This window comes from Uranotaenia lowii, chromosome 3 (assembly GCF_029784155.1).
Source record: "Uranotaenia lowii strain MFRU-FL chromosome 3, ASM2978415v1, whole genome shotgun sequence".
NCBI lineage: Eukaryota > Metazoa > Arthropoda > Insecta > Diptera > Culicidae > Uranotaenia > Uranotaenia lowii.
The window spans coordinates 168,082,064-168,110,013 of NC_073693.1; the positions used below are offsets into that span (position 1 = coordinate 168,082,064).

Sequence of the window (27,950 nt, forward strand, 5' to 3'; positions counted from 1 at the left end):
ATGATAAACTGTGTAAGTTTTCAAACGATGACAAAGATATTCTCAAAACTTATCTTTTTGATTCCACGTAGCCTCAGAAGAAACTAATAAAGTTCGACAAGTTTCGGATATTAACAAAACAACATCTCCGCCTGACAATTCTTGTCACAGCTGTGAGTTTTATCTCAGCCTTCGATTTACCGTTTCGAGAAAATAAGATAATTTTTTTTAATAAAGCTACCTTCGCTGTTTATTGAGATTAATGTTAAAGATGTAATGTTTGCACAGCAGTTCCGTTCAAATTAATCACACTATTACTTGTTGTTAGTCAGATGGTGTGTAGTGTAAGTATACCGTTATCTTCGCAATTGTTGTGTCCCATTCGCATAGTTTGTTAGAATCAATTAATCGAATGCGATGAACGGAACTGTTTTATCCGGCCTCCAACAACGGTTTTGAATGAATATTCTGTTATCACGCTGCGCTGTGAGATGTTGTCGGATGAGATTGTTTTGCACGGTTTCAGAACATCCACGGATCCGGTTTTGCAGAGTTGAATTTTGGACGTTTATAACTATGAACCCCACCTTCGAAATACAATCCGGTCTTGTGCCGTGTTTTTCTTAGCGGTATTCGACCTAATCAAGGATATTTCCGCTTTCGCATGTACCGCGGTGCCGGCTGATCGCGCACATTGTTTGTGCGTACGCCACCGCAAGCTCCAGTAAGGAATGGCGCCGCGACGTGTTCTTCCACCTTCTCCCGAGTCAATCAAATTCTTGGCGCTGCTGCTGCTGCTGTTTGGTCAGATGGCTCAGCTCAGAGCTTTGGGGGAGGTGGAGCGGACAGTTTCGAACTTAGTTGAGCACGTCGGGTGAAATATTTACGATTCTTTACTATCACAATTGAGTTCTGGTCAGCGGTTAACTCAATGCGCGGGGCGGAGACGACTGTGTAAAGCATTTGTCGTTGGATTTTTTTAATATATATTTTTGAGGCAACATATTCTGGACGAGGCGCGCGCGCAACTAGAATGGAATCGCGCGCCGCAACCCATAACAAATTCTCATCATCCGTATAGTGCATCGAGAGACGTTGATCAGTGCAGACCTGGACCGGTGATAGAAGATTGGCGTGAAGTTTCTGAAGATTAGTTGCGGCACTTGTTCGCAATGACCGCCGAAATTTTAAGTGACGACAATGGCGCAAATGAAATGTTAGAACCATTAACTTGGGCAATGATTTGTGGAAAGTGGCTAATTATTTGTCAATTTGTTCTGCAGAACACCGGGGGATTTTCCGACCAGCGAAAAGCGAAGCGATCCTCGGCTGTGCCAATTTGTTCGGGTTTATTGGAAGTCATTGTTTGTGATAGCAGTTCCGTTCATCAGTGCACTAGTTTTTATCCTTGGCACCTCGCTAGCATACCGATGTTTATACGTGGTGATTTTGATGGCCCTTCTATGGGTATCGGAAGCTATCCCGCTGCCAATTACGTCGATGATTCCGATAGTGCTCTTCCCTCTGTTGGGAATCCTCAGCACCGGAGAAGTTTGCATGGTTTACATGAAAGAGGCCATTATTATGTACATCGGTAATGCAATTGTTGCTCTGGCGATCGAGTACTGCAATTTGCATAAACGTGTTGCGCTGAAAGTGATTTCCGTCATCGGGTGCAGTCAGAGGCGGTTGCACTTCGGACTAGTTCTGGTAACGATGTTCCTATCTATGTGGATCTCCAACACGGCGGCCGTTGCCATGATGTGCCCGATTGTCCAAGCTGTGCTCCAGGAACTGGAAGCGGTATGTAATAAGTTTAGGATTACGTTTTACTATGTGCTGTGAGTAGTATCCAGAAGTGTATTCTAAAAATGTCGTTGGATTAAGCAATCAAACAAATGTTAGTTCTTTTATAAAAGGGTCCCAGCCAGTGATGCCACATTTCTATCGGTATTTTGAAACCCAAAAAAATCTGTTATCGGTATGTAAATCCTAAAAATCGGTATGAAAATCGGTATTTTAGGTGATTATTCTAAAATGCTTACATTTTCAACGTATTTTTCTTTCAATAGAAGCTTGCAATAAACAGCAAGTCTAAGAACTCTTATGAATGTTCATTTTTAATTCAAAACTAGCTGACTAAATGTGTTTCAGCATATATTATTGTATTTTCATCGTAACTTGGTTCTAGGTAACACTAGTTTACACAAAACGACGGTTTGGAAATTTTAACAGAACTTTATGTATGTTATGATTTGTACACTTTTTTTTGTTTTAAAACTATCTGCTTTTGCTGACGAAAGCAAAACCACAAATAAAAATTCAGCATAAAATGCAAAATTAGTATTTATTTCCAGTACTCATAACTGAATGGAAATTTATTTTAAAAGTTACCGTTTGATAAGAAAAATAGGGACATAAAGAGCACCTTCAGATTACACGTTGTTTAGGCATATAAATTTAGTAAAAACTTAAGACTTTAATTCATGTTTGGCAAAAGTGGGATGTAAATTTGATAAATTCGATAAGGCAATAGAACCAGGTCATTCAAAAGGAAATTTTAATTTAGTAAGCACTTACAAATCTAATGGCTTTTCGATGTTCGAGGTAAATATGGGCCCAAGTTGATGTACAGACTCCGTTCGTTTTTGGCAACATTCGATTTTGGCAACATTCGATTTTGGCAACATCCGATTTTGGCACATGTGCCAAAATCGAACGGTTTTTAGAAGCGACATTACCTTTTAGTTTTCTCTATAACAGGACCAATAAAATTTTGACAAACACCAAAATTACGTTCTTAGGTTCAGAAATGGTGATAGAATACAACAAAAAAATCAAAAAAAAATTTAAAAATTTATTAAGTACTAAAAATAACAAAAAGACGGAAAACTAAAAAAATTCAAAAACAAATACAAACAATAGAGTAAAAATGACAAAATCAACTGAAAAATGATGAAGAATGACAAAATACAGCAAAAATGACAAAAAAAAACATTGATTATAAACAAAACAAAAGCAGTGCAAAATGCATCAAAAACATGAGAAAAAAAACTTTAAAAATTCTAAAAATTGTCGGAAATGTAATTAAAATAACGTTAATGATAATAAAAAAGTAATTTTGTAAAAATAAGCGAAAAAAAAAATTAGAAAAAAAACCGTTCGATTTTGGCAACATTCGATTTTGGCAGCACAAAATGTTCGGGCATGTTGCCAAAAACGAACGGGGTCTGTACTTCGTTTTATTTATAGTTTGAATGCCAATCTGGCCATTTCAGCTTTCAAAGCTTTTAGTATTAGATATGAGTTCTAGCGATTAGAAAAAAATGATTGCAGAAAGTTGAGAGAGTTGTTGCTTCAATTTTTTTCAGCCAATGAAATATTAATTTTATTTTATGAAAAATCACGCATTATTCATATGAAAACTCAAGAATTTTGTGCGAAAATAAATGAGAAATGTGCTCTAAAAGAAGGTTTTCTTCCTAAAAAGATTTAAAAACCCATAGTTTTACCACAGACAAAGTTTTACGTGGTTTTACTATAACTAAAGGAACCAATTTTGCCTGGCGTGGTCTTTAATTCTGCGATCTCTGCAGTTAGTTACTTATGATAAATATCATTTATTTGGCTAACAAGACGCAGAAGGATTGAAGATTATACCGATGATATGATTTACCGTGTATCTAGTTGCACTTCAAATCTCGACATACCAGATCTGGCGACGAGTTGAACAATTAAGGATTATATTCAAACGGTGTGTATATTTCCTTCAAAAGTTAGCATCTCACGAGACAAGAGCATTAATGCGATCGTCAATTGAGATTGATCTTTAGAAACTTCTATTGGCAGTCGCAGAAGGTCAAATATCAGCATTCAGCATTGAACTTAGTCCATTGACTTTGAGGTTGTGAACCATTATAGTGCATCATTTGACAGAACAAAGGAACAAAACAGCGCGTACAACTGAACGAATTATGACAGTGAGCCGTGGAGATCTTTGCAGAATACTTTAAAAGTTGTACAGATCAAAGTTACGCCACGCCAGCTACCGAACTTTGTTTTCTGTCAACGGGACCTTTACGAGGATATCTTGAATGAAGTGGGAATGTTGAGGTGGAATGAATTTTGAGTTAAAATATTAAAAATCGGTATGAAATCGGTATGTTTTGCCAAAAATCGGTAATCGGTATATACCGATTCTTGGTCAAAATTTTGCTCAAAAATCGGTATAAATACCGGAAAATCGGTATGTGTGGCATCGCTGGTCCCAGCTTAATTAATTTAGAAATAGGACAGTTATGAATGCGCGAATCTTGAAAACCAATAGTTTGATCGAAAAACTTTCTAAGAAACATACAGTGACCGAAATATAAATAGTACCACTATGTGTTTTGCTTGTTAAAATATGAGTGATTGAAAATCACCAAAATTTTCATCGACAGTTTGTTTAGAATTGTTTAACGGATAAATAAGCATAAGTTTACTTTTTTTGGACGCAGTAATGGGCGTTTAGGACCAAAAATATGAATAAAAGGATGCGAAATAAGAATAATACCACTTGTGTTTTTTTACATAAGATAATTTCTAAAAATTTACTGTATAAAAGTGAATAATAATGCTTCTACGATTTATTTGAATAGAAAACTGCATTCATTTTAAAGAGTTTCCTAGAATTCCCAAGGTTTTAAAAGGTTTTAAAATGTAGTTTTAAGAGATGCTCCTCTAGCGTTACGGAATTTGATATGTGAGCTATAATACTTTATCAAACTGCTTGATTTCTTCATTAATATTTATTAGTATGATGCAAAATGATGATACATTGATTTGAGGCTGAATTTAAAACGGGTGCCTCTTTGCACTACTGCCGCCCGCGCGGCATTCTCTTCGTCCATCACCTTCCATCACCCTCCTACCTTTGGCTGGTAAACGGTGGATAATGTGCAACACGAGACCCCATAGTGGTCATATCACCTCTTATTCACAACTCCTATCTCTACCTCCCCGCGGTACCGGCTGGGATGCGAGTAACCTAAGCGGAGATCGGGTACCCAACTCCGGTGGATGCTTTGGTCGCATGCAGACTGAGAAGGTGGCCGCACGCGTCTGTTCCCCAGGTCGAGGGCGGCGTGCAACAACAACCGAGCGTCTGTTCTCCAGGTCAGGGGCGGCTCAAACAGCGTCTGTCTTGCAGCAAGCGGCTGATTTATGAAATGCGGCTCCCGCCAGCTAAGTCCAAGATGGCAGCCCCATCGCGGGATAGGGACTATAGGCTAACAACCTACTGCTCCTGATATCTTGTATTGTTACAGAAACTGAGAGAAGAAATATCCGAATTGGAACTTTGGCAACGACTTTTAGCATGAAAACACGGACTAGAATTGGAACTTGGAATGTTTTGACCCTTGCCCAGCCAGGAAAGGTGGCTCAACTTGCTAGAGAAGCTAGTCGCCTCAAGCTAGAGATATTGGGACTGAGCGAAGTCCGTTGGCCTAACACTGGAGAACACAAGACACAGTCCGGGCAAGTCCTGCTTTACTCTGGCATACGAGGAGAACATGCTACTCGGGAACGAGGAGTTGGTTTCCTGTTAAGCCCGCAGGCCCATGCGGCCCTCATAAGATGGGAACCGATAAACGAAAGAATAATCTTAGCCAGATTCAGAACACGGGTTAGAAACCTTACAATGGTCCAGTGTTATGCGCCAACTGACGTTGCCGATTTGCAGAAGAAAGAGCAGTTTTACAGTCAATTGAACAGCGTGGTTGAGAGAATTCCGAAGGGATATTCAAATCCACTTAGGCGACTTCAACGCAAAGATTGGCTCCGATAATCAGGACTTTGAGCGCATCATGGGGCGCCATGGTCTTGGACAGATGAGCGAAAACCAAGAGCTGTTTGTAGAATTTTGTGGCAACAACAACATGGTGATCGGTGGATCGCTCTTCCCCCATTGACCAGCACATAAGGTCACTTGGGTATCCCGAAATGGCCGAACAGAAAATCAAATTGACCACATCTGCATCAGCCGAAAATGGAGAAGAAGCCTTCTTGATGTCCGCAACAAACGAAGCACAGACATTGCATCTGACCATCACCTCGTCCTTGGCGAGATACGACTGAGAGTTGCGCGTGTCCAACGGCGTGAGGAGAAAGTCGGGTGTCGATACGACGTCCGCCGGTTGGAGAATCCAGAGGTGAAAAGGGCATACGTTGAACAGCTAGAATTCCGAGCCTCGGAGCTGCCGACAGACGGAACAGTCGAAGAACAGTGGTGTGGAATCATGAATGCCTTTATCACGACGAGCCATGGTACTCTCGGTAAAGTTTGTGGAAGACGAAGTGAATGGATGTCGGATGAAACCTGGAGGATGATCGATGATCGGAGAAAGGCGAAAGTCGGAATTGAGCAGGCATGTACCGGGTCAGCCAAAGCAGCCGCCCGCTTACGATATGCGGAGCTGGAAAAGGCAGTTAAACGAGCTTGTAGACGAGACAAGAGAGCCTGGACAAACTCCCTAGCCGAAGAGGGAGAAAGAGCCGCCGCCATTGGAGATATCCGATTATTATATGATATTTCTCGCCGCCTTAGTGGTGCAAGGACTAATGCAAGAATGCCGCTGAAAACCCGAGCAGGTCAGCTGCTGACAGATCGAACAGATCAGCTCAGGCGTAGGACTGAGCATTTTGATCAACTTTTCCGAGTTACAAATAGCAATGGCCAACAGAATCCCTAGCTCGAGGCGCCCACAGTAAGTCGCATTAACGGCGTCAACTCGGAAGCGCCCTCGCTGGCTGAAATAGAAGCGGCAATTAAGGACATGAAATCCAACAAAGCGCCTGGAATCGATTGCATTCTTGCTGAAATGCTCAAAGCCGACCCTGCCTTGTCAGCACAAATGTTGCACCGTCTTTTCGCTGACATTTGGGATACTGCAACATTCCCGGCCGACTGGATGCAGGGTATCCTCGTAAAGGTCCCAAAGAAAGAAGACCTAACAGAGTGCGGTAACTGGCGTGGCATAACTTTGATCTGTACAACCCTTAAAGTACTCTGCAAAGTGATCTTGAACAGGATCCAGGAGAAAATCGACGCTACACTCCGACGACAACAAGCTGGATTCTGATCCGGACGATCATGTGTGGACCACATCACAACGCTACGAATAATACTGGAACAAATCAACGAATTCCAGGACTCTCTTCTGCTGGTGTTCGTTGATTTCGAAAAAGCATTTGACCGACTGAACCACGAAAACATCTGGGCTGCCGAGGACTAAGATGGGTCCCAGAGAAACTAGTCCATCTCATCGAAGCACAGTACGAGGCATTTTCGTGCAAGGTCTTGCACGACGGTGTCTTGTCCGAACCAATCCCGGTAACTGCTGGAGTGAGACAAGGATGTATTTTGTCACCGCTGCTTTTTCTCATCGTAATGGATGAGATCTTGACTGTATCGATTGACTGTAGACCAAACCGAAGATTGCCGTGGAATCCTTCAACCATGGAGCAACTGAACGACCTTGACCTGGCAAACGATATTGTTTTGCTTGCCCAAACACAACAAGACATGCAGAGCAAACTCGACGACCTCACCGAAAGCTCCAAGGCAGCAGGTCTCAAAATCAATGTCGGAAAGACCAAGTCGATGGAAATCAATACAGAAAATCGTTAAAATTTCGTGGTAGCTGGACAACAGGTTGAGACAGTGGAGTGCTTCCAGTATCTTGGTAGCCAGATTACGCCTGATGGTGGTATCAAGAAGGACATCGAAACCCGGATCAGAAAAGCCCGATTTGCGTTTGCGAGTCTCCGAAACATCTGGCGGTCACGCCAGATCTCTCTACGAACTAAGATCCGAATCTTCAACTCAAACGTCAAATCCGTATTGCTGTACGGGTGTGAAACTTGGTGCACATATGCGGTGACGACGCGAAAACTGCAAGTTTTTGTGAATCGCTGCCTGCGGAACATCATCGCTTGGTGGCCTGGCAACTGGATCTCAAACGTTGAACTTCATCGCCGGTGTCATCAAAAGGCGCTAGAAATCGAGATTCGGGAACGTAAGTGGAGATAGATTGGGCACACGCTGCGAAGAGATGAAAACGGGATTTGCAGAGAGGCGCTTGACTGGAATCCAGATGGGCATCGAAGAAGAGGCAGGCCCAAAAGCTCTTGGCGGCGAAGTCTAGCCGCTGAAATCCGCACAGTTGACGAGAACCTTGGCTGGCAGCAAGTGAAGACGCTGGCTCCGGATCGCCAGCAGTGGAGACCTTTTATCTCAGCCCTATGCGCCGGTCAATCGGCGCTGGACCCTTAGGTTGGTAGGTATCACCCTCCTACACTCCTCGTCGAAACAGTCGTTCCGTCGAGTTCGCTCCACATAACCGATGACGTTCTCCGCAGCACTGTTGATGGCTGTCTTGATGGTATCCCAACAGTCCTCGAGAGGGGCTTCGTCAAGCTCGCCCTCTTCCGGCAGCGCTGCTTCGACCGATTGCTGTAGTCTGCCGCGACCTCAGGTTTCTTCAGTCGTGCGATATTTAACCGAGGTGGGCACCGGTTTCGTGTGTTGTTCACTACGGAGAGTTTTGGGCTCATCTTCACCATCACCAGATAGTGGTCTGACTCGATGTTGGCGCCTGGACATGATCTGACGTCGATGATGTCCGAGAAGTGCAATCTGTCAATCAAATCGTGATTAATCTGTGATTGCGTTTGGTACGGTGATCTCCAGGTGTACTTGTGTGGGAGGCGGTGCTGGAAAAAGGTACTTCGTACGGCTATTCGTATACCTTCCGGTATATTGTGAATTGTTTTATAAAATCTTTATTTCCGGCTCAGTAGGCGCTCCTCCTCCGCTGCGGAGTGTAGAACAGATTTTTTCAATCTTTGGATTACCTGGATATCCAGATAATTCGGTCTTTCCTGATTCCAGTTTTTTCACTTCTGGCAGTTATCTATTGAACAAGTTTTCTGTGTTGTGCTACGTTTGGCTGTTGATAGTGAAAAGGCCGATCATTGACCCCGTAGCCGCGTAGAATTTCCTAAGACGTCACCGTTTTTTCGCCGCATCCTGATCGTCGTGTCGCCTCGCTTATTCGCCCTCATCATGATTTCGCTTCACCTCTTCACCCAAGTTGAACACCAACATCTGGTGGTGGGGTTCCTCAAGCGTTGCTGCGCGGGTTGGTGCGTAGGAGTTCTGGTGTGGACTTCGACGCAGGCGACTTCTCATCAAATGAAATGTCTTCTTGGCACATTTACTAATGCCGCGAACAAAAGTCCAACCACCACTGACACTACTTACCGAGCACTTGTTACAAAAGACGTGTTTGTCAGTAGCTTTGAAAATTCAATCGGATTTCAAGAAACATTCTGAAGAAAATTTTTACTCGTTTTTATAAGATTGAGAAGATTTTGAGAAACAGAATAAGATTCCTGGCATTCGTAGCACGCAAAGAACGGATAAATTAAGATTATTTCTTGATGAGCTCGTTTGACTATATATTCTTTTAAACTTTAAATCGCTTTTTCGGAATCGGATTTGGAAATATCCTTTGATTTCGGGTATTACAAATCTATAATACATCGATTTTTTGATTACACGATTTGAATTTGGTACCTTTATTATTAAATTTATTTGATCCTTATGAATAAGAAATGAAAAAAAAAAAATAAAGAAAATAAAATATAATAAAGACTGTATATGACTGAACAAGCAGCTCAAAGCTTGCGGTGCCGAAAACGTTGTGCTTTGAATTGTAGCGTACCGAACCGACAGTTCGGTTTTTATTTCTTCATACCTCCTCTTTCGAAAATTTTTTCATCCTAACAGTCGGCTGCATGGCGTGATTGTTTTGGGTAAGACTGTGATATTTAGATATTAATAAGGATAATTGTTTTTTTTTAACTGTAGATTAATTCTTAAAACTTAAGAACTGTGAATTAATCAATTTTAATTCAGTAAGATATAACCAGATACACTAAAATATTTGATACAACTATCATCAGGTCATGGAACATCGCTGTATTGATATGTCAGATTGTTAAAATAATATCTATATATATAAAAATGAATTTCTGTCTGTCTGTCTGTCTGTCTGTCTGTTCCCTATAGACTCGGAAACTACTGAACCGATTTGCGTGAAACTTGGCAGGTGGGGGTATTGGAGGCAGGGGAAGGTTCCTATTGTGGTTTAAGACCCCTCCCTCTTTCATGAAGAAGGGGGGGGCCTCCCAAACAAAAGACAATTTTTTGCATAACTCGAGAACCCATCAAGCAAATGGTATTGTATTTGGCATGGGGTGGTATTTGGGAACGAGGAATATTTCTATGAATATTTGGTACCCCTCCCTCCTTTCAGTGGTATGATAGGAAGGGGGGAGGGGGGCTTCCTTACAATTTTTCATACAACTCGAGAACTAATCAAGATATTGGATCCAAATTTGGCATGGGAAGGTATTTGAATACGAAAAATATTTCTATGATTATTTGAGACCCCTCCCTCTTTCCAGTAGGGAGATATAAAGGGGGAGGGGCCTCTTTTACAGTTTTCAACATAACTAAGAAAGTAATTAAGCAAATGCAACCAAACTTGGCATGGGCGGGTATTTGGGAACGTGACATGTTCTAATGATTGTTTGAGACCCCTTTCTTCTTACAGTGGGGAGGAAGGAAAGAGGGAGGGGAGTTTCATACATTTTTTACTGCATAACTCAAGAACTACAACAGCAAATGGAACCAAATTTGGCATGGAACGATATTTGGGTACGAGAAATGCTTCTATGAATATTTGGTATCCCTCACTCTTTCGAAGAGGTGGATGAAAAGGGGGAGGCGAAGTCTCCCTTACAATTTTCAGTATAACTGGAGAGCTGATCAAGCAAATTTAACCATATTTGACATGTGAGTGTATTTGGATACGAGAAATGTTTGTATTATAAATTGAAACCGTATCTTTTAAGCGGTAAGATATTAAGGAAGAAGGGGGGGTTTCCATTTTTTTTTTGCATAACTCGAGAATTAATCGAGCAAATGAAATCAAATTTCATCATAATCATCAAAAAGTATTTGAGTACGAAAAATACTTTTTTGAATATTAAGTTATCACCCCTCTATTGAAAAAAGAGAACGGAAAGGGGGATGGTACTCCCTTTCAAGTTTATACATACACAGTATTAAATAATCGTGTGCTTTTACACGTTTCAACCTGCAAATAAATGGAACAAGTTATTTCTACTAAATTTACATGACTTATAACGTAATGTAAATTCCCGAAAAGAGAAAAATGCCATTGTGAATTTACATGACCATAACAATAAAACCGTTCCTTCTCATTATTCTTTTTTAGTTTTTGAATTCATAATTTATCAAGTTCTAGCCATCAGCCTTACAACAAAGCATGATAATGATTAAAAAGTTGTTCAAAATGTTTGTGCTTACTCGAAATTCACGAGCTCCACATTTGAAACAGATATTTTCTGGCGCATCAAATCGAACTCGCTGCTTACCGGTCGGCCGTTCGGTGTTTGTTTGTGATACGATTCTGCTACAGGGTGTATCTAAATTTTCTTTTATGTTTCGTTCATAGTTTTTGGATGGATGTTTTTTTTAATAATTTTCATTTTCAATGTAGGTAGCATTATGTTCACCTAGAATGTTTTTTTGAATAATATTACTTGATATTAATTCGTTGTACATTGAAATGCATTTGCAAAATGATGGGATTTGAGGAAGGGGTAGTGAAGCGAATCATTTGTTGGTATGAATATTAAACGACTCAAAACGATTCACTTATATTTTTAATAGTCCATGAGCCTGATTTTTTAACTAACGCGTTTATACTTAAATCCAAGAACAAAGAGAGAAATAGCTTTAGTTTGCTGAAATTTTTGTAACAACAAATTAAGAATATTGTTGACCATTTTCTGCGCTTTTTTTTATTCTTATCAAAAGTTTGACTACTTTTTGTGCCATTCATTTTTAAATGTTAGATTTCAAATCGACCTTATCGGTTAGAGTTATTCTTATGTTTAAAATATGTTTAAAAATGAACAAGTGGGCAACTGTTTAGCTTAGAACAATATATCACTTCTATCCAATAATGTCTATAAATTTCTCTATAGTAATATACTATTTTTATGTTTTTTTTAATTAAAGCGATAAAAAATTTTTTGTTTCTTGGTGAAATTTTTTAAAAAGATTTCTTTTCACTTTTCATTTATTAAAATTGGAAAACAATAAGACACACCCTGTGCGCGACTGCAATGTTTTTGATTTCAAACATCGTTTCATGCAAAAGACATGTAAAATTACAAAAAATTGACCCGAATGCGGAAACGCATGGTTTTTTTCAGGGCTGCGTTATAGTATACAACACATCTGACCGAATTTTACATGAAATCAAATTTTACATGAAATGTAAAGCTCAGTATTTTTTTCTGTGTAACTCAAAAATTTACTACTTAAATAAAACCAAATTTGGATGGCATGGAATATAGGAAGGAAAGGGGGAAGCTTACATTTAACTTTTATTTTACAAAATCCGAGAAATGGACAATACTTAACATGGAAAATCATTTTGGTATGACTCTATGATTATTTGACACATCATCCTCCTTTCAGTGAGAAGGTACATGGGAGGAGGGAAGTGAGCCCAATACAATTTTGATAGAATATGTTCTCAATTTATGCTTACGAAGCCAACAAATGGAAACAAATATGGCATGGAAAGGTACTTGGTCACGAGATATGTTTCTACGATTGTTATAGACTCTTATGCTTTACAGTGTAGAAAGGGAAAGAAAGAAAGGGGCTTCATACAATTTTTGTTGTAAAGCTTAAATACTTATCAACCAATGGAACTATATTTGATATAAGAGGATTTTTGGGAACGAAAAAAAAGTTTATTAAAGATTACAATCTCCATTCAGCAGGGGGTGAAGGGAAGGACAGGGGGGGCTCTCTAATCTTTTTTAGCATAAATCCAGAACATATCAAGCAAAAACAACCATACTTTATAAGTTAGATTATTTGCGAACGATTAATTTGGGACCCTTCTTTTTTAGGGCGAAACTTAAGGAAATAGATGAAAATTATCAGCTCTTTAAAACAAATTTATAAATCAAGATTCAGAATATAAGTTATGATTTGTGTTGCAATTTGAAACTCCAGCTGAAGCTCTCATTTTATAGTGGTTGCTTATTAATTTCGTCATAATTTGATTTAAAATAATACCAAAAACAATAAAAATTTGAATGATTTCTGAAAATATCATTTGATTCTGAAAGGTGTAGCAAAGCACACCGGGTCAGCTAGTGAAATATAAAAATAAAACACCATTCCAATTTATATTAAAAAAATGCATGCAAGGCTTTAATCGCTTTCAACCAACTGTTTAAAAGCAGTCATCATCTTACAGCAACAGTGTTAAAAAGTGGTAACGGTATTCATTTTATTGACTTCTTCTCGAGTAAGAGATTGTTCTTTGATGACAAGTTGCGATTGGCATTTGTTACAACAGTTTATTTCAAAGATGGTCTTCCCTTTCCTTTTACGGAAACGCAAACTGCAAGTTTTAGAAAGGGAAAAACATTATACGATAAATTCCATTAATACTTTGATCTGTATGAAAAAAATAATGAAAATAATAAAAGTTATTTCGATGCGTCCGTTTTAAAGGAGGTTGGTTTGAGTTTTTGTTTGCAGACCATCTGCAGTATTGAGTAATTTTTTATTTACTATCTCTTTGTTTTTATAATTGATACTCCTTGACTTTTTTCCAAAGCTACCACCTTACGCAAATGAATCGTGCAAACTAATCTCAATTGACTTCAAACATGTTTTTTTCCCAATAGCAAGGACTCTGCCGGATGTTCGAGAGTGCTGATTCTGTCGAAGATGCTGATGACGCCGTTGAGCAAAAAGATGAGTAATAATTATTCCCGTCAATGGAAACGAGCCAATAAATTGTATTTAATTTTTCACTTGCAGTCGGAAGAGACCTTCTCGCATAACGTTATGCTATTTCCTGGGAACGGCCTATGCATCAAATATTGGAGGTACGAAGTTGCTTATTTTTCTTTTTGTTTTAAGTTAACCTAAATAGTGTTTTTATCATTCAGGGTGCGGTACGATCGTCGGTTCGGGAACGAATATTACCTTCAAGGGTATCTACGAGAGCAGATTCCACAATGGTCCCGGAATCGATTTCCCCACGTTCATGTTCTTCAACGTACCTTTGATGTTGATAAACATGGTCCTGGTTTGGGTGTTCCTGCAGTGGCATCTAATGGGACTATTTCGTCCAGGAAATGACCAAGCGCAAAAATCAAAAATCGATGAAGAATGCGAAGCCGTCGCTCGGAAAGTCATCGAAGCTCGCTATAATGAGTTGGGTCCAATGACTGCACACGAAAAGAGCGTCGCCTTATTATTTTTGGGGTCGATTGTGCTGTTCTTCACTCGAAGTCCAGGATTCTTTTCCGGTTGGGAAGTTCTGTTTCCCGGAGTGTGCGTATTCGATACCTTTAGAATTTTATTGCTTCAGTTCTCAAATTCCCGCTTTTTCTTTTCTTGTTTTCAGTCACATCAAAGACGGTACGGCGGCTATTCTTATCGTGCTAGCTCTGTTTGTGTTACCCTCTGATTGGCAATGGCTCAACTACTTCAAGAAGAAATCAGGTGAGTGGTCAATAGAGTGAAACCAGGTCAATGCTTCCCTATTTTATCTAGGCTTTAAACCGCTTTAGCCTGTTCTTTTCGACAATTGAGATGTTTATTTACTAATTGATAACTACAGACTAGGGATGGCAAACAATTACAAAATTTAAGAAAAAAAAAATGACACAGACTTTTGTCAGTAGCCTCCTGAGCCGATGTCCGTTAGTTCAAGCCCAAGAGTAAACATCGATCCGAAGTTGTACCGGATAAGCTTTTCAATAACTGTCCGCCAATTGCAACGTTGAGATAAATTCGCGAATGCCTTAGAGATAGTAAAACTCGATCGATCGATAATCGAAACAAATAAATTAATCATTGAGTCACCATTAGTTAGGTTTGTAAATTAACTTATCGGCCTTATCGGTGGAAGTTAGCAAGAGCATTTCATGATTTTGGAACTTGAGACTTAAAGAATGTTAGAAGAAATGGAAAGGTGTTGAAAATGGGGTAGGAGAATTTTTTTTAGAAGCGTTCCCTTACGGTACCTCTAAATTGGGAAAAACACACTTGTTGAAAAATCAAATCTCAAAATGGGGCATATATTAATATTATTTTTATTGCATTATGGGTTGGATAAAGACTAATTAACAGATTTATAGCTTTCCACGCGTAGCGAATAAAGTGAGGGATGAATAACGCAAAAGCATTAAAATCACAAAAAAACTTATTGAAAAGAGTAGCATATAAAGTTGATAAGACTAAATTTCCAAGTGATTATTCCTTTCAGTTATCTCCGAAATCAAATGAAAAAGCAAAAAGTGCAACGAACTTGTTTTTTTTCTTTTACTTATTTTTATTTTTATTTACATAGTATTCCGTCTTACGACATAACTTGACGAACATAATTCCTAAAATTCACTCGGTCCATGGCAACCGTTCTCCAATTTCTCGGGCACCCCACGTTCGCCAGATCGCGCTCCACTTGGTCTAACCACCTCGCTCGTTGCGCCCCCGCTTGTCTTGTTCCTACCGGATTCGTAGCGAACACCTGTTTTGTAGGACAGTCGTCCGGCATTCTCGCAACATGTCCCGCCCAGCGTATCCGGCCAGCTTTCACCACCTTCTGGATACTGGGTTCGCCGTAGAGTCGCGCGAGCTCGTGGTTCATCCTTCGCCTCCACATTCCGTACGCCGCCAAAGATGGTTCTTAACACTCGTCGCTCGAATACTCCGAGTGTACGCAGGTCCTCCTCGAGCAATATCCATGTCTCGTGCCCGTAGAGAACAACCGGTCTAATAAGCGTCGTATACAGGTTACACTTTGTGCGAGGGCTAAGTCTTCTCGACCGCAGTTGCTTGTGGAGTCCATAGTAGGCACGACTTCCGCTGATAATTCGCCTCCGGATCTCACGGCTGGTGTCATTGTCTGCGGTCACCAGTGAGCCGAGATAGACAAAGTCTTCGACTATCTCCAGCTCGTCGCCGTCGATCGTGACCTTGTTTTTACTGGACAAGCGGGTTCGGTCGGTCTCGGATCCGCAGGCCAGCATGTACTTCGTCTTGGACGTATTAATCATCAACCCAATTTTTCCTGCTTCGCGTTTCAGTTTGCGGTAGATCTCCTCCACCGCCGCAGATGATCTGCCGACTATATCAATGTCATCGGCAAAGCAGATAAGTTGACTGGATCTGTTGAAAATCGTGCCCCGCATTTCGCCCACCGCTCGTCGAATAACACCTTCTAGCGCCACGTTGAACATCATGCAGGATAGACCATCACCTTGTCGAAGCCCCCTGCGCGAATCGAATGAACTCGACAATTCACCCGAGATCCGCACACAGCACTGCGTTCCATCCATCGTCGCCTTGATCAGTCTGATCAGCTTCCCGGAAAAGCCGTTCTCGTCCATGATTTTCCATAGCTCGTTATGGTCGATCGTGTCGTATGCGGCTTTGAAGTCGATGAATAGATGGTGCGTAGGGACTTGGTGTTCACGGCATTTTTGGAGGATTTGCCGTAATGTGAATATCTGGTCCGTCGTAGACCGTCCCTCCATAAAGCCGGCCTGATGACTTCCCACGAATCTGTTTGCTTGTGGCGTTAGGCGGCGGAGTAGGATTCGGGACAACACTTTGTAGGCGGCATTGAGGACAGTGATCGCTCGGTAGTTCTCACAGTCCAATTTGTCGCCCTTCTTGTAGATGGGGCAAATTACCCCCTCCTTCCACTCCTCCGGTAGCTGTTCTATGTCCCAGATCCGGATTATCAACCGGTGTAGGCAATCGGCCAACCTGTCCGGGCCCATTTTGATGAGTTCAGCTGCGATGCCATCCTTCCCAGCCGACTTGTTTCTATTCAGCTGGCGAATGGCTTCCTTAACTTCACTCATCGTTGGGAGTGGCTCGTCTTCGTCGTTGGCTACGCCGGCGATGTACCTTCCCCCACCGTCTTGATCTCCTGCATGTGCGCCGTTCAGGTGTTCATCGAAGTGCTGCTTCCACCTTTTCATCACCTCACGATTGTCCGTCAGGATACCCCCGTCCTTATCCCGGCACATTTCGGCTTGCGGCACGAAGCCTTTGCGGAATGCGTTGAGTTTCTGATAGAATTTTCGTGTTTCTTGGGAACGATGCAGCTGCTCCAGCTCCTCGAGCTCCTCCTCCTCCAGGCGGCGCTTTTTCTCCTGGAAAAGTCGGACTCGCTGCCTCTTCCGCTGTCGGTGATTTTCCATATTTCGACGGGTGCCTCTCTGCACTACTGCCGCCCGCGCGGCATTCTCTTCGTCCATCACCCTCCTACACTCCTCGTCGAACCAGTCGTTCCGTCGAGATCGCTCCACATAACCGATGACGTTCTCCGCAGCACTGTTGATGGCTGTTTTGATGGTATCCCAACAGTCCTCGAGAGGGGCTTCGTCAAGCTCGCCCTCTGCCGGCAGCGCTGCTTCGACCGATTGCGCGTAGTCTGCCGCGACCTCAGGTTGCTTCAGTCGCGCGATATTTAACCGAGGCGGGCGCCGGTTTCGCGTGTTGTTCACTACGGAGAGTTTTGGGCGCATCTTCTTCATCACCAGATAATGGTCCGACTCGATGTTGGCGCCCCGACAGGATCTGACGTCGATGATGTCCGAGGAGTGCCGGCTGTCGATCAAAACGTGGTCGATCTGTGATTGAGTTTGGTACGGTGATCTCCAGGTGTACCTGTGTGGGAGGCGGTGCTGGAAAAAGGTACTACGTACGGCCATTCGTTTGGAGGCGGCGAAATCAATAAGTCTGAGGCCGTTTTCGTTGGTCAGCTGGTGTGCACTGAACCTTCCAATTGTCGGTTTGAATTCCTCCTCCTGGCCGACCTGAGCATTGAAATCCCCGATGACGATCTTGATATCATGTTTTGGGCAACGGTCGTATTCACGCTCCAGCTGCGCGTAGAATTCGTCTTTGTCGTCACCGATACTTCCGAGGTGAGGGCTGTGCACGTTGATGATGCTGATGTTGAAGAACCGGCCCTTGATTCTCAACCGGCACATTCGAGAGTTGATCGGCCACCACCCGATCACGCGCTTTTGCATCTTCCCTATCACTATAAAAGCTGTTCCAAGCTCGTGTGTGTTGCCGCAGCTCTGGTAGATGGCACGACCATCTGGGTACGTTCGTACCGTGGAGCCCTTCCAGCATACCTCCTGCAGCGCTACGATGTCGAATTTGCGGCTCTTCAATTCATTGGAGAGCACGTGGGTACTGCCCACAAAATTTAGAGATCGGCAGTTCCATGTTCCAAGTTTCCAATCGCTAGTCCCTTTTCGTCGCGTGGGTCTTTGCCGATTTCCATCCGAAATTTGTTGTTCGTTGTTCGTTGCTTATGTTTTTTGTAGTCACAGGCTCGCAAGGCCCGCAGCTAACCCCACTATCTCGCAGAAGGACCGTCGTGATGTTGCTGTTTTGGGTCCCGAACACCACCAGGACGCTATTGCACTCCGCACGCCGCCCCTGACATGGAGAACAGACGCGTGTGAAGCCCCCTAACTCAGTCTGCATGCGACCAAAGCATCCACCGGGGTTGGGTACCCGATCTCCGCTAAGGTTGCTCGCACCCCAGCTAGCACCACGGGGAGGTAGAGAATCGGAGTTGCAGACAAGAGGTGATATGACCACTACCCGAAGGTTGGGTGTATGGGGTCTCGAGTTGCACATTGTCTACTTCACTAGCCACTCTTTTACTTAATGATGTTGAATCAGATTTTTTTTCTAAATCGATGTTATTAAATGCTTTCCAACAAATTTAAAACTAAGCACAAGAAATCTCGTACATTCGTTTAAAACCAAATTGTACCACCCAGCAAACATAACATCGCATTAGAAATGTCAGTTCAACTCGTTAACAATGTTAATGCGAATCGTAATTCCTACCAAACCAAGTAAATGATCGTAAAAATGGTTGGTTAAAGTCCACCGACTCGGATATGACAAAATTGCGCCATGTTTGCAAATTTGTCTCCCGCGTGCGGGATTCAAGTGAGAAAACAACCTTGTTGTTCTCTCTGCGATTAGCAGTGCAACCAGATTTCTAAAAATCAGAGGGTCCATTTGGTTAAACTGTCCAATGAGAGAAGCAGCAAATATTGTCGCTGGCAACGGTTTGCATGCATTGAGAGCAGAACTTGCGCTCTCTCGCATACTGTCAGGATGTACGGTAAAAGGTGTTGTATATCGTTCAATTTTCACAACACTTATCGCATAAGCCAGAAGTAAAAAATATGTATGTATATTGCCTCCACTTTAGTACGTAAATGCTGTTTTTTCGAGTTATATAAGATGATTTTATAATGTATATGAAACGTATAGCAAAGTTTGTTGAGAAATATACCTACAAAAATGTTTGCTGGGCAGTTGGGAGACGAACTGACAAAAACAAAATTTACCACGAAACTTACTATGAAAAAAAAACTCTGAGTAGGGAAGAAGCAAGCTCATCGGAATACTAATTTCATCGAATATTTCAACAAATATGTTAGCTTCTGTTCGTAAAGTTTAAAATATAACAATAAAAAGTTTTAAACCATATATGAATTTTTATAATTTCTTGTGTTTGTTAATTCATAATTTTCATGCATGCCTTATATCTAAAACGTATTACGCTCAAAATGTAATGAATAAATTTATTGTTTTGTCAGTTATTTCATCAAACGGCTCGAGGTTAAGCATTCCAGAACTTTTTTCGCAAGAAGCCGGGCCGAACAATTCCAGGCAATTGTTTTGAACAACCTGGCTTATTGTTTCAAAATTTTCCATTCTAAAACCCGGGGGATATCCGGGCAAATCTGATAAAATTCCAGATAATAATCCCAAAAATGTAAAAGAAAAGTGATGAAAATTATTTGAAATGAAATTTTTGGTCGAAGCCTATCAGCAGTGTTCAATTCGTGTTTTAGGCATCCAAAAAATAATTGGTTTATTTTGATGAAACAAGCTTTGGATTTGAGATTTTTGTTAATTTTTCAAATTAATGGGCAAATTCCGGGCAGTACTCTACGATATCCGGGCATCCGGGGCGGACTGAAAATGTCTCGAAACTTTCATTGAAAAAACGGGCAAATCAGGATAAATCTGAAGAGCTTAGAATGCTTACTATAGGCATTTTCAACCAAAAGGTGCATTCAGGAACATTTTCCTCCAATCCACAAATACTCTACTCAATATATAAATTTGGCCCAGGGCACAGTGATACAAAAAGGGAAAAATACAGCAAACTGGGGGAACTTTGATCACTTTTATCATTCATTTTTGAATATTTTGGAAGGGGTTGCTTTCTCGTAATACCTAAAAGCTTTAAAACACTGAGGTGAAGAGTACTAAACATGATCATTGATTGCAGTAAATTCAAACGACATTGGTGGTTATAATTAAATGTATTTTACAAAACCAGATTTCGAATTTCGGGGTAACATTGATCAATATGGTTTTCACGTATCTCAACATCTTCAAATTTATTATTTGACGTGATTTAGCACAGAAGGCTCAAAACATCGATAACAGTAATTTTTTGTTTGGATTCAATTGATTTTTTCAACGTTTTCTTTCAAAAACAAATTTACTCATAAAATGGACAATGTTGCTGCATACATTTAGGGGCGAAAAATATAAACATTTCTCGATATATTTTGGCCTTAAAAATAAAATTTTACCTGTATGCAATTCCCTTAGTCCTCGCACTGTTCCTATGTTCTTTTTTTTCTAACTTAACTATTTCATAGGGTTTTTAGTCATTTTTTCTATACGAGCTTTTTCAAGGAAAATGGCCATTTTTTTTCAATATCCAAAAATTCTCATCAAATGACTAGGTACAAATCAAAGTTAGCTTATTTGGAACCCAATTTAAAGGCTTTCAAACGTAGTAAAACAGTTTTCAGATTTTTAACTTTAAACTTAGTTAATGATAATTATCTGCAAAAATTTCATGTTAATCAAAGTTACCCCAGTTTACGGTACCTATATTTTTTTTATGTGTCTGTCTTTAAATGTTTTTCGTTAAGTGTATACCGTAGAAAAAAATTAAACTTTTAGGTACCAAACCTTTAACCTTTAACCTTTACCTATATTTATAAAGGTTTCAATAAGGTTAAAAAAAAATTACAAATTTCGTATTTTGTATTTTTTTATTGAAACGTAGCGGACCAAATACGAGATATCTCGATTTTTTCGCTTAAGTCGAGTGCGCTTTACTGAGGAGTAGAATTCAAATGTGATAGGTTAACTTTATAGAAAAAACTTTACTCTACACAATTGTGAGCAACTTTCGATAACTCAAAGATAATAAATTTAAACATGTGACCCAGTCGTTTCCGACATAGAGATAGCCGAATTGAATTAGGGCGCGGTTTTCAATGTGTTGAAGTCAACAAAGAATCCTTCTTCATATACAGTGACTTAAATTTTAATATTGAAATATACTAAAAATGATCGAAAGTAATATTCTAAGCTTTTAGAGTGAAAACTTTCATGGATCTTAAAATGAGGCATTAAAAATAGTTCATTTGAACTGTTTTAGTATAAATGTGTTTAAAATTTTTAATTGATACATCGTAAACAAATCCTTAAGTTTTATTCCGCGTTAAATGGGGCTTGGAATTTCTTAAAAGATGTGGGATAAGCTTAAGGGTTTTGTAAACTTTCCAGAATACTATTGGCAATATTTTGTGAAAGGTTGAAAATTTTATGTAAAAGTTGAAAGTTCTAAGGTATCACTTATTTAATTTTAAATTCATAATAATTCTATATAGTTTTATCGTATGATTAAAAAATGAATAGAGATGACATAGTTTCTCACATTTTTTTCGAGCAAAATATGTTAAAATTTTAACATTTTTCTATGCTGAAAAAACTTTACCTAGTATGACGGATTGGCTTGATCTTATGATCTTCAAACTTAAAATTGGTTTTATTACTTTGTTTTAACACTGATGGTGAAATAAAATTTATCGAATAATCACAATTTTTTTATAGATAATTTTGTTTATAATTCAATAACTAATCTGAGGTAAGATGCAACAAAATACAAATTAAAGAAGATCCTTGTATGTAAATCTCGATTTAACCCACTGAAATATGATTATTTTGCATCACAAGTTTGCTGACACTAAATTCCCACCCATCCAAACCTTTGTTTTTATTATTTCAGTTTTAAAACTAGTTGTGATAGTTTTTACCTCTGGATGTATGCAGCACCGTTTTGACTTTTCTTCTATCATCTTTAGTGACAGAAAAGATGTCAAATTTAGTTCTAACAAAACGAAAATTACTGCAATTGGTGTTTTTATGCAATATGGCCTATATGGCATCAAACATTTGTCAAAAACTATTGATTTTCGTAGAGTTTGTCTTAAAAATAAACGCATTTTTTGGGAAATTAAAGCTAATTGACGAAACTAATATTTTTCTGAACAAGCTGCGTTCGCTTCTAACTAAAATTTTGAAATTTCTCTTTCAAGTTGTGAAAAAATGTCAAGTGTACTTGAAGAAGATTTTAATTATTGGAATTAAAGGTTCAATGACTATTGTTGAAAAAAAAAAATAAGTGAACAGTTTAAAACGGTCCATTATCGGCTGTTTGCCGTTGTACGGCCTTTACATCTACTTTGGGAATACATCTCTTGATTCTACCAATCAATTGTTCGCAGTTCTTGTCTCTCCAATTATATTTGTACACGAATGAGCTCCAAGTTTCGAAAAAATCTTCGTCCATCTGCATGATGTTTGTGTAGAAGCGACATAAACATTTTCTTCAAACATTCATTCTGGTACGCATCTTGATTAACAGCCAAACCAGACGGTTTGAACCATGCACAACAAGAATAAATCATGTAATTTTAGATCGAAGACGATGCATGAAAACGGAACTTCGATTTTCATAGAAAATTCCACCACGGTGTATATTTTTTAACAATGTAATTTTTGAGTTGTATTAATTTTGATCGAAAACAATGCACGAAATCGGATGACATAAACCGTCGTGAAAAATACACAAGGATGTAAATTTCAAAATATCAAATTAAATCAAATCTTTTTAAAATAATCAGATTTTTTGTGTTGTCGTTAAATAAATAAGCGAAATGATTCATTTTATTTAACATTAAACCAGCTGGAATTGTGGTTGTTTCCGATGATCCCCAGCATGACGATGTTTTGCCGATCAGAATCAGCAGCATTCTTGAAGCCTTCCGGAACGTAATAGTAACCCGATCAGGAGGGAAAAACTAAATTTTATCAAGATGAGATATTTTGATACTAATATATTTCCTATCTAAATGAGTTATTATTCAGTACTCGTAGGATGTTAAAATATCTCAAATTATATCAAAAAATCCATGCGATCATAGCTAAATTATATCAATTTTAGATATGCTCCTTACAAGATTATATCTCGTTCAGATAGCATAGTTTGATATTGGGCAGAACAAAACCTTTCAAAATTATAACTTATCAAGATATGAGTGCTTCGAGAAAATTTTCTAGTGGAATATCAATAAACCACATTATTTGCTAAAACCATGCCCCATTTTTGGTTTCCCGAAACTTGGATAAAATTTTATGAATCTGTTGAGCGAAACTCATAAACGTACCCGATCAGGAGGGAAAAACAAAATTATATCAAAATGAGATATTTTGATACATATTTTTTTCTATCTAAATGAGTTATAATTCAGTACTCGTAGGATGTTAAAATATCTCAAATTATATCAAAAAATCTATACGATCATAGCTAAATTATATCAGTTTTTGATATGCTCCTATCAAGATTATATCTCGTTCAGATAGCATAGTTTGATATTGGACAGAACAAATTATATCAAAATTATAACTTATCAAGATATGAGTGCTTCGAGAAAAGTTTCTAAAGGAATGTCAATAAACCACACTACACGCTAAAACCATGCTCCATTTTTGGTTTTCCAAAAATTGGATTCAATTTTATGAATCTGTTGAGCAAAACGCGTTTATGCACGGTTTGGGCCGTTGACTTCGATGTCCGTGTTTCAGAAAAAGTTGCACGTATATCAAAATATGATATAATCACTTTATTTTAGGACAATCCGAAAAAAATCTTTATCATTGAAATTGAGCTCAACCCCATTCAAGTCTGTCAATCAGAATAAGATATAATTCAGATTGGAGAAACTTAAAATCGAAAATTTAGAGTACTTAATTATAACTGAATCAGATGTAAATATCTTGGTGAGATACGTTAGAGTTACTATTTTGATATGCTCTCCTGATCGGGAATCAGAATCTCCAAAACTTCAGAAAATTTCGACATTGATTTGGCTTTTAATCCTTGTAACTGCAATAACCTATCGTTCCCGCATAGGAAAGTAAATTTTTAGTCCCACTTTTTTTTTATATTTCATCTATCCAACGGTTGGACATAGACACTTTTAAAAACATAGGTACCACGAGCTTTAACACTTTCGTTATTAAAAAGTTCCAATAAACTCCAATCATTAAAGCGCTCTTATTTTTTTATATCAAAGCGTTTGGAGTCGTTCAACTTGGCGTGTCGCTAGTGTGAAAAGCTAATCACATACATTCAAGTATTCCATAGATTCGTTACAAATTTAACTGTCGTCAAAAAATAGTAGGGGAAAAAGTGGGGAATATAGCTGAAGATTTATCTAATGGTATTCTGGATTTCTGATTTTTTTCTAGATGTGATGCTCAGTGAATTTCGTTTGACATCGAAAGCTTTGAGCATCACAACGAAATTCATTGTGCTGCTTAATTGATACTCATCACGGTGAGTATCAATTTCAAATAATTATCTGAAATCTTGCAACTCTGATCCAACCAACCATTTTTTAATTTAATTTTGAAATAATTTTGTCCGGGATGAATAAAACAACTTTAAAAGCGATTTTTTTTATTTTTGTACTAGCTGATCCCGTACGAACTTCGTTTCGCTTTAAATCATTGGTACGTCAAAATGAGTTTAGAAAATGAATTCGAAACATTCTTTCGACAATTTTGGGGAAAAAATTCAACAGTGTTTAAAGTCGCTACTGTTACTATTACTTGAAATTCAAATTAAACGGTTGATTGGCTTTTTATTTAAATTTAGGTAAAAGTGTTTTCATCTCGATCGGTTGCAAAATCTAGATATTATGGCAGAAACATGTACTATTTGTTTATGTGCACGACTCTTTTGCTTGACCTTCACACACAAATTGGTATCAATTAACTGCCTCCAACAAAATTTTGCACAAAACACTGAACTTTCAATGAAACCCTCTTTTTCTGTCCCATGACCCGAAATTCGATAATTGAAACCAATTTTACGTTACTCAAAACTCCCTTGTGCCATTTTTTTCTTTTCAAATTATATGTAAAATAACGTCAGGAACTTGAAAACAGTGAACAGTGAACTTTCGCCGACCCTTGACACTAAACATGGTACCTGGAGTCAATTGCTCATAATTTATAACCCTCATCTGAACATGTTCATCTCAATCCGATGCATGATCACGACAATATCGCGAAAACAGTGAGCAACTGACATGGACGGCCTTTTTTTACCACGATTCAAAACTTGACACCTGAAATCAATTATCTTTTCTGTTAAACTCCCATGTGTCAATTTTCATTACAATTCTATGCTCAATCAAGAGAATATCGTAAAAACAGTGAACAGATAATAATCCCTTTTGCCGACCCCTGAGTCAAGATTTGAAACCTGAAAGCAAAAGAGCGTCTCTCAATGCGGAAATTTTCATCTCAATCCAATGTAGAATAACGTCAAAATCGCAAAAACATTAAAGTTAGGTATGGACGACTCCTTCAGCCGACTTCTGATCCGCAATTCAAAACTTGAAATCGATTGCTCGTCTCTCAAAACACTCATGTGCTAATTTTCATCACAATACGAACTATAATAACGCCAAAATTGCAAAAACATTAATCAGTGGATATGGACGACCCCTTTGGCCGGCCCCGACCCTAAATTTGATAACTGTAATCGATTGCTTGTCCCTCAAAACACTCATGTGCAAATTTTCATCACAATCCGGTGTATAATAACGCCAATATCGCAAAAACATTAATCAGTGAATATGGACGACCCCTTTGGCCGACCCCTGACCCAAAATTTGATAACTGTAACCGATTGCTCGTCTTTCAAAATTCTCATGTGCAAATTTTCAACACAATTAGACGAAAAATAACGTAAATATCGCGAAAACATTATTTGTCTTGTATGGACGACCCCTTTCAGAAGGGAATCTAAAAACATTTTTCATCCTTCCTGGACCTAATGAGTATCCATGCCAAGTTTCAGACCTCTAGCTCTTAAGACGGCTGAGTCTATAGAGGACAAACAAACAAACAAACAAACAAACATACAGATAATTGCTTTATATATATATATATATAGATAATAAACCCCCATATTGAGAAATAGTTTTTGGATCAGGGCGTGTAAACGTACATCATACAAAATCAAGGGCCCTATTACATAAAACGAGTCACGAGTTATTTTACTCGAGTGAGCCATTTTGGTATTACAGTCGAGACGAATTTCAGTCGAGTAGCTCGACTGAGTCAGCTGCTTGAAGGTTGGTGACTCACCTGTTTCACTCGACGACCGTAATACGACATTTCGCTCGACTCGACAGTGACTGGAGTCAAGTCGAGTTACTCGACTCGTCTTATATAATAAGGCCCTAGGTTTATACCCACAATTCAAAAATAAATCAAAAAGAGTTTAAAATTACATCATTTTTTAATTACGCTGGTGAAAAGGTAGATCACTAGTGTTTTGCCGAGATTTTTGTGCAGACATGGGCAAACATAAACAAAACAAAAAATACTGGCAAAAAGAGGAGAAGAAAAGCTAACACACACACTCTAATTGTTCTATGAGCTCGTTTCTGTTTGAGTGTTGGAGCCTCCAAAAATTCCAAAATTTTAGTTGCCACCCGTTATAATTCTAGATAAGCGACCATTAAAACCCAGATACTTTACAAATTCCCAGAAAAAAGATTTCACTCGTCACAAACTGATGTTTTTTTTTCTCCCTGTAGTCTCAACTCCTCTGCCGCGGGAACCAGCGAAAGCCCTCGTAACGTGGAAGTTCATCAATTCGAAGTTGCACTGGAGCTTAGTTTTCCTGCTCGGTGGTGGATTTGCTCTGGCTGAAGGTGGCCGCACCTCCGGAATGTCCGCCCTGCTAGGACACTCCTTGTCAATCCTCGAGCACTTGCCACCACTGGTTCTACTGTTGCTCGTCTGTTTAGCGGCTCAGATTTTCACCGAATTCACGTCCAACGTAGCGATTGCCAACATACTCCTGCCGGTGCTGGCCGAGATGGCCATCGTAATCAAAACTCACCCACTGTACCTGATGATGCCGGCTGCCATGTCATGCAGCTTCGCCTTCCACATGCCCGTAGGAACGCCGCCAAATGCCATTGTATCGGGAGCTGGGCGAATCGCAACCAAAGATATGGCCATCGCTGGTATCGGACCTTCGGTGATCACACTGCTGGTGATGTGGCTCGGGTTTCCCACCTGGGGCTCAGTGGTTTATCCGGACATCAACACATTCCCCGATTGGGCAGTTGAAGGAATTGCCAATGCAACTTTACACTGAGATTCCTAGGGAAATGCTGTTTTTGAGCATTGTAATTTATTTGCGAATACTATTAGATTGTATAGTTCAACTAGATAAGACTTTATTTTGTAAAAATATGCTACACATTTAATATATGTTTTAACTTATTCGTCGTGAATACCACAATCCCGAAAAAGGAAAATTGCTTCAACA

General features: G+C 39.4%; 1 protein-coding gene across 1 annotated transcript; it reads left to right on the plus strand.

Annotated features, from left to right (window-relative positions):
• The first annotated feature begins 832 nt into the window (after positions 1–832).
• On the plus strand, positions 833–27,888 carry LOC129757261 (protein I'm not dead yet-like). Its single transcript, XM_055754423.1, has 7 exons — positions 833–1,195; positions 1,263–1,782; positions 13,837–13,910; positions 13,973–14,040; positions 14,104–14,491; positions 14,565–14,662; positions 27,208–27,888. Exons 1-7 carry the CDS (start codon positions 1,152–1,154, stop codon positions 27,774–27,776), a joined length of 1,761 nt encoding a protein of 586 aa, XP_055610398.1. The 5' UTR covers positions 833–1,151; the 3' UTR covers positions 27,777–27,888.
• The last annotated feature ends 62 nt before the right edge of the window (positions 27,889–27,950 follow it).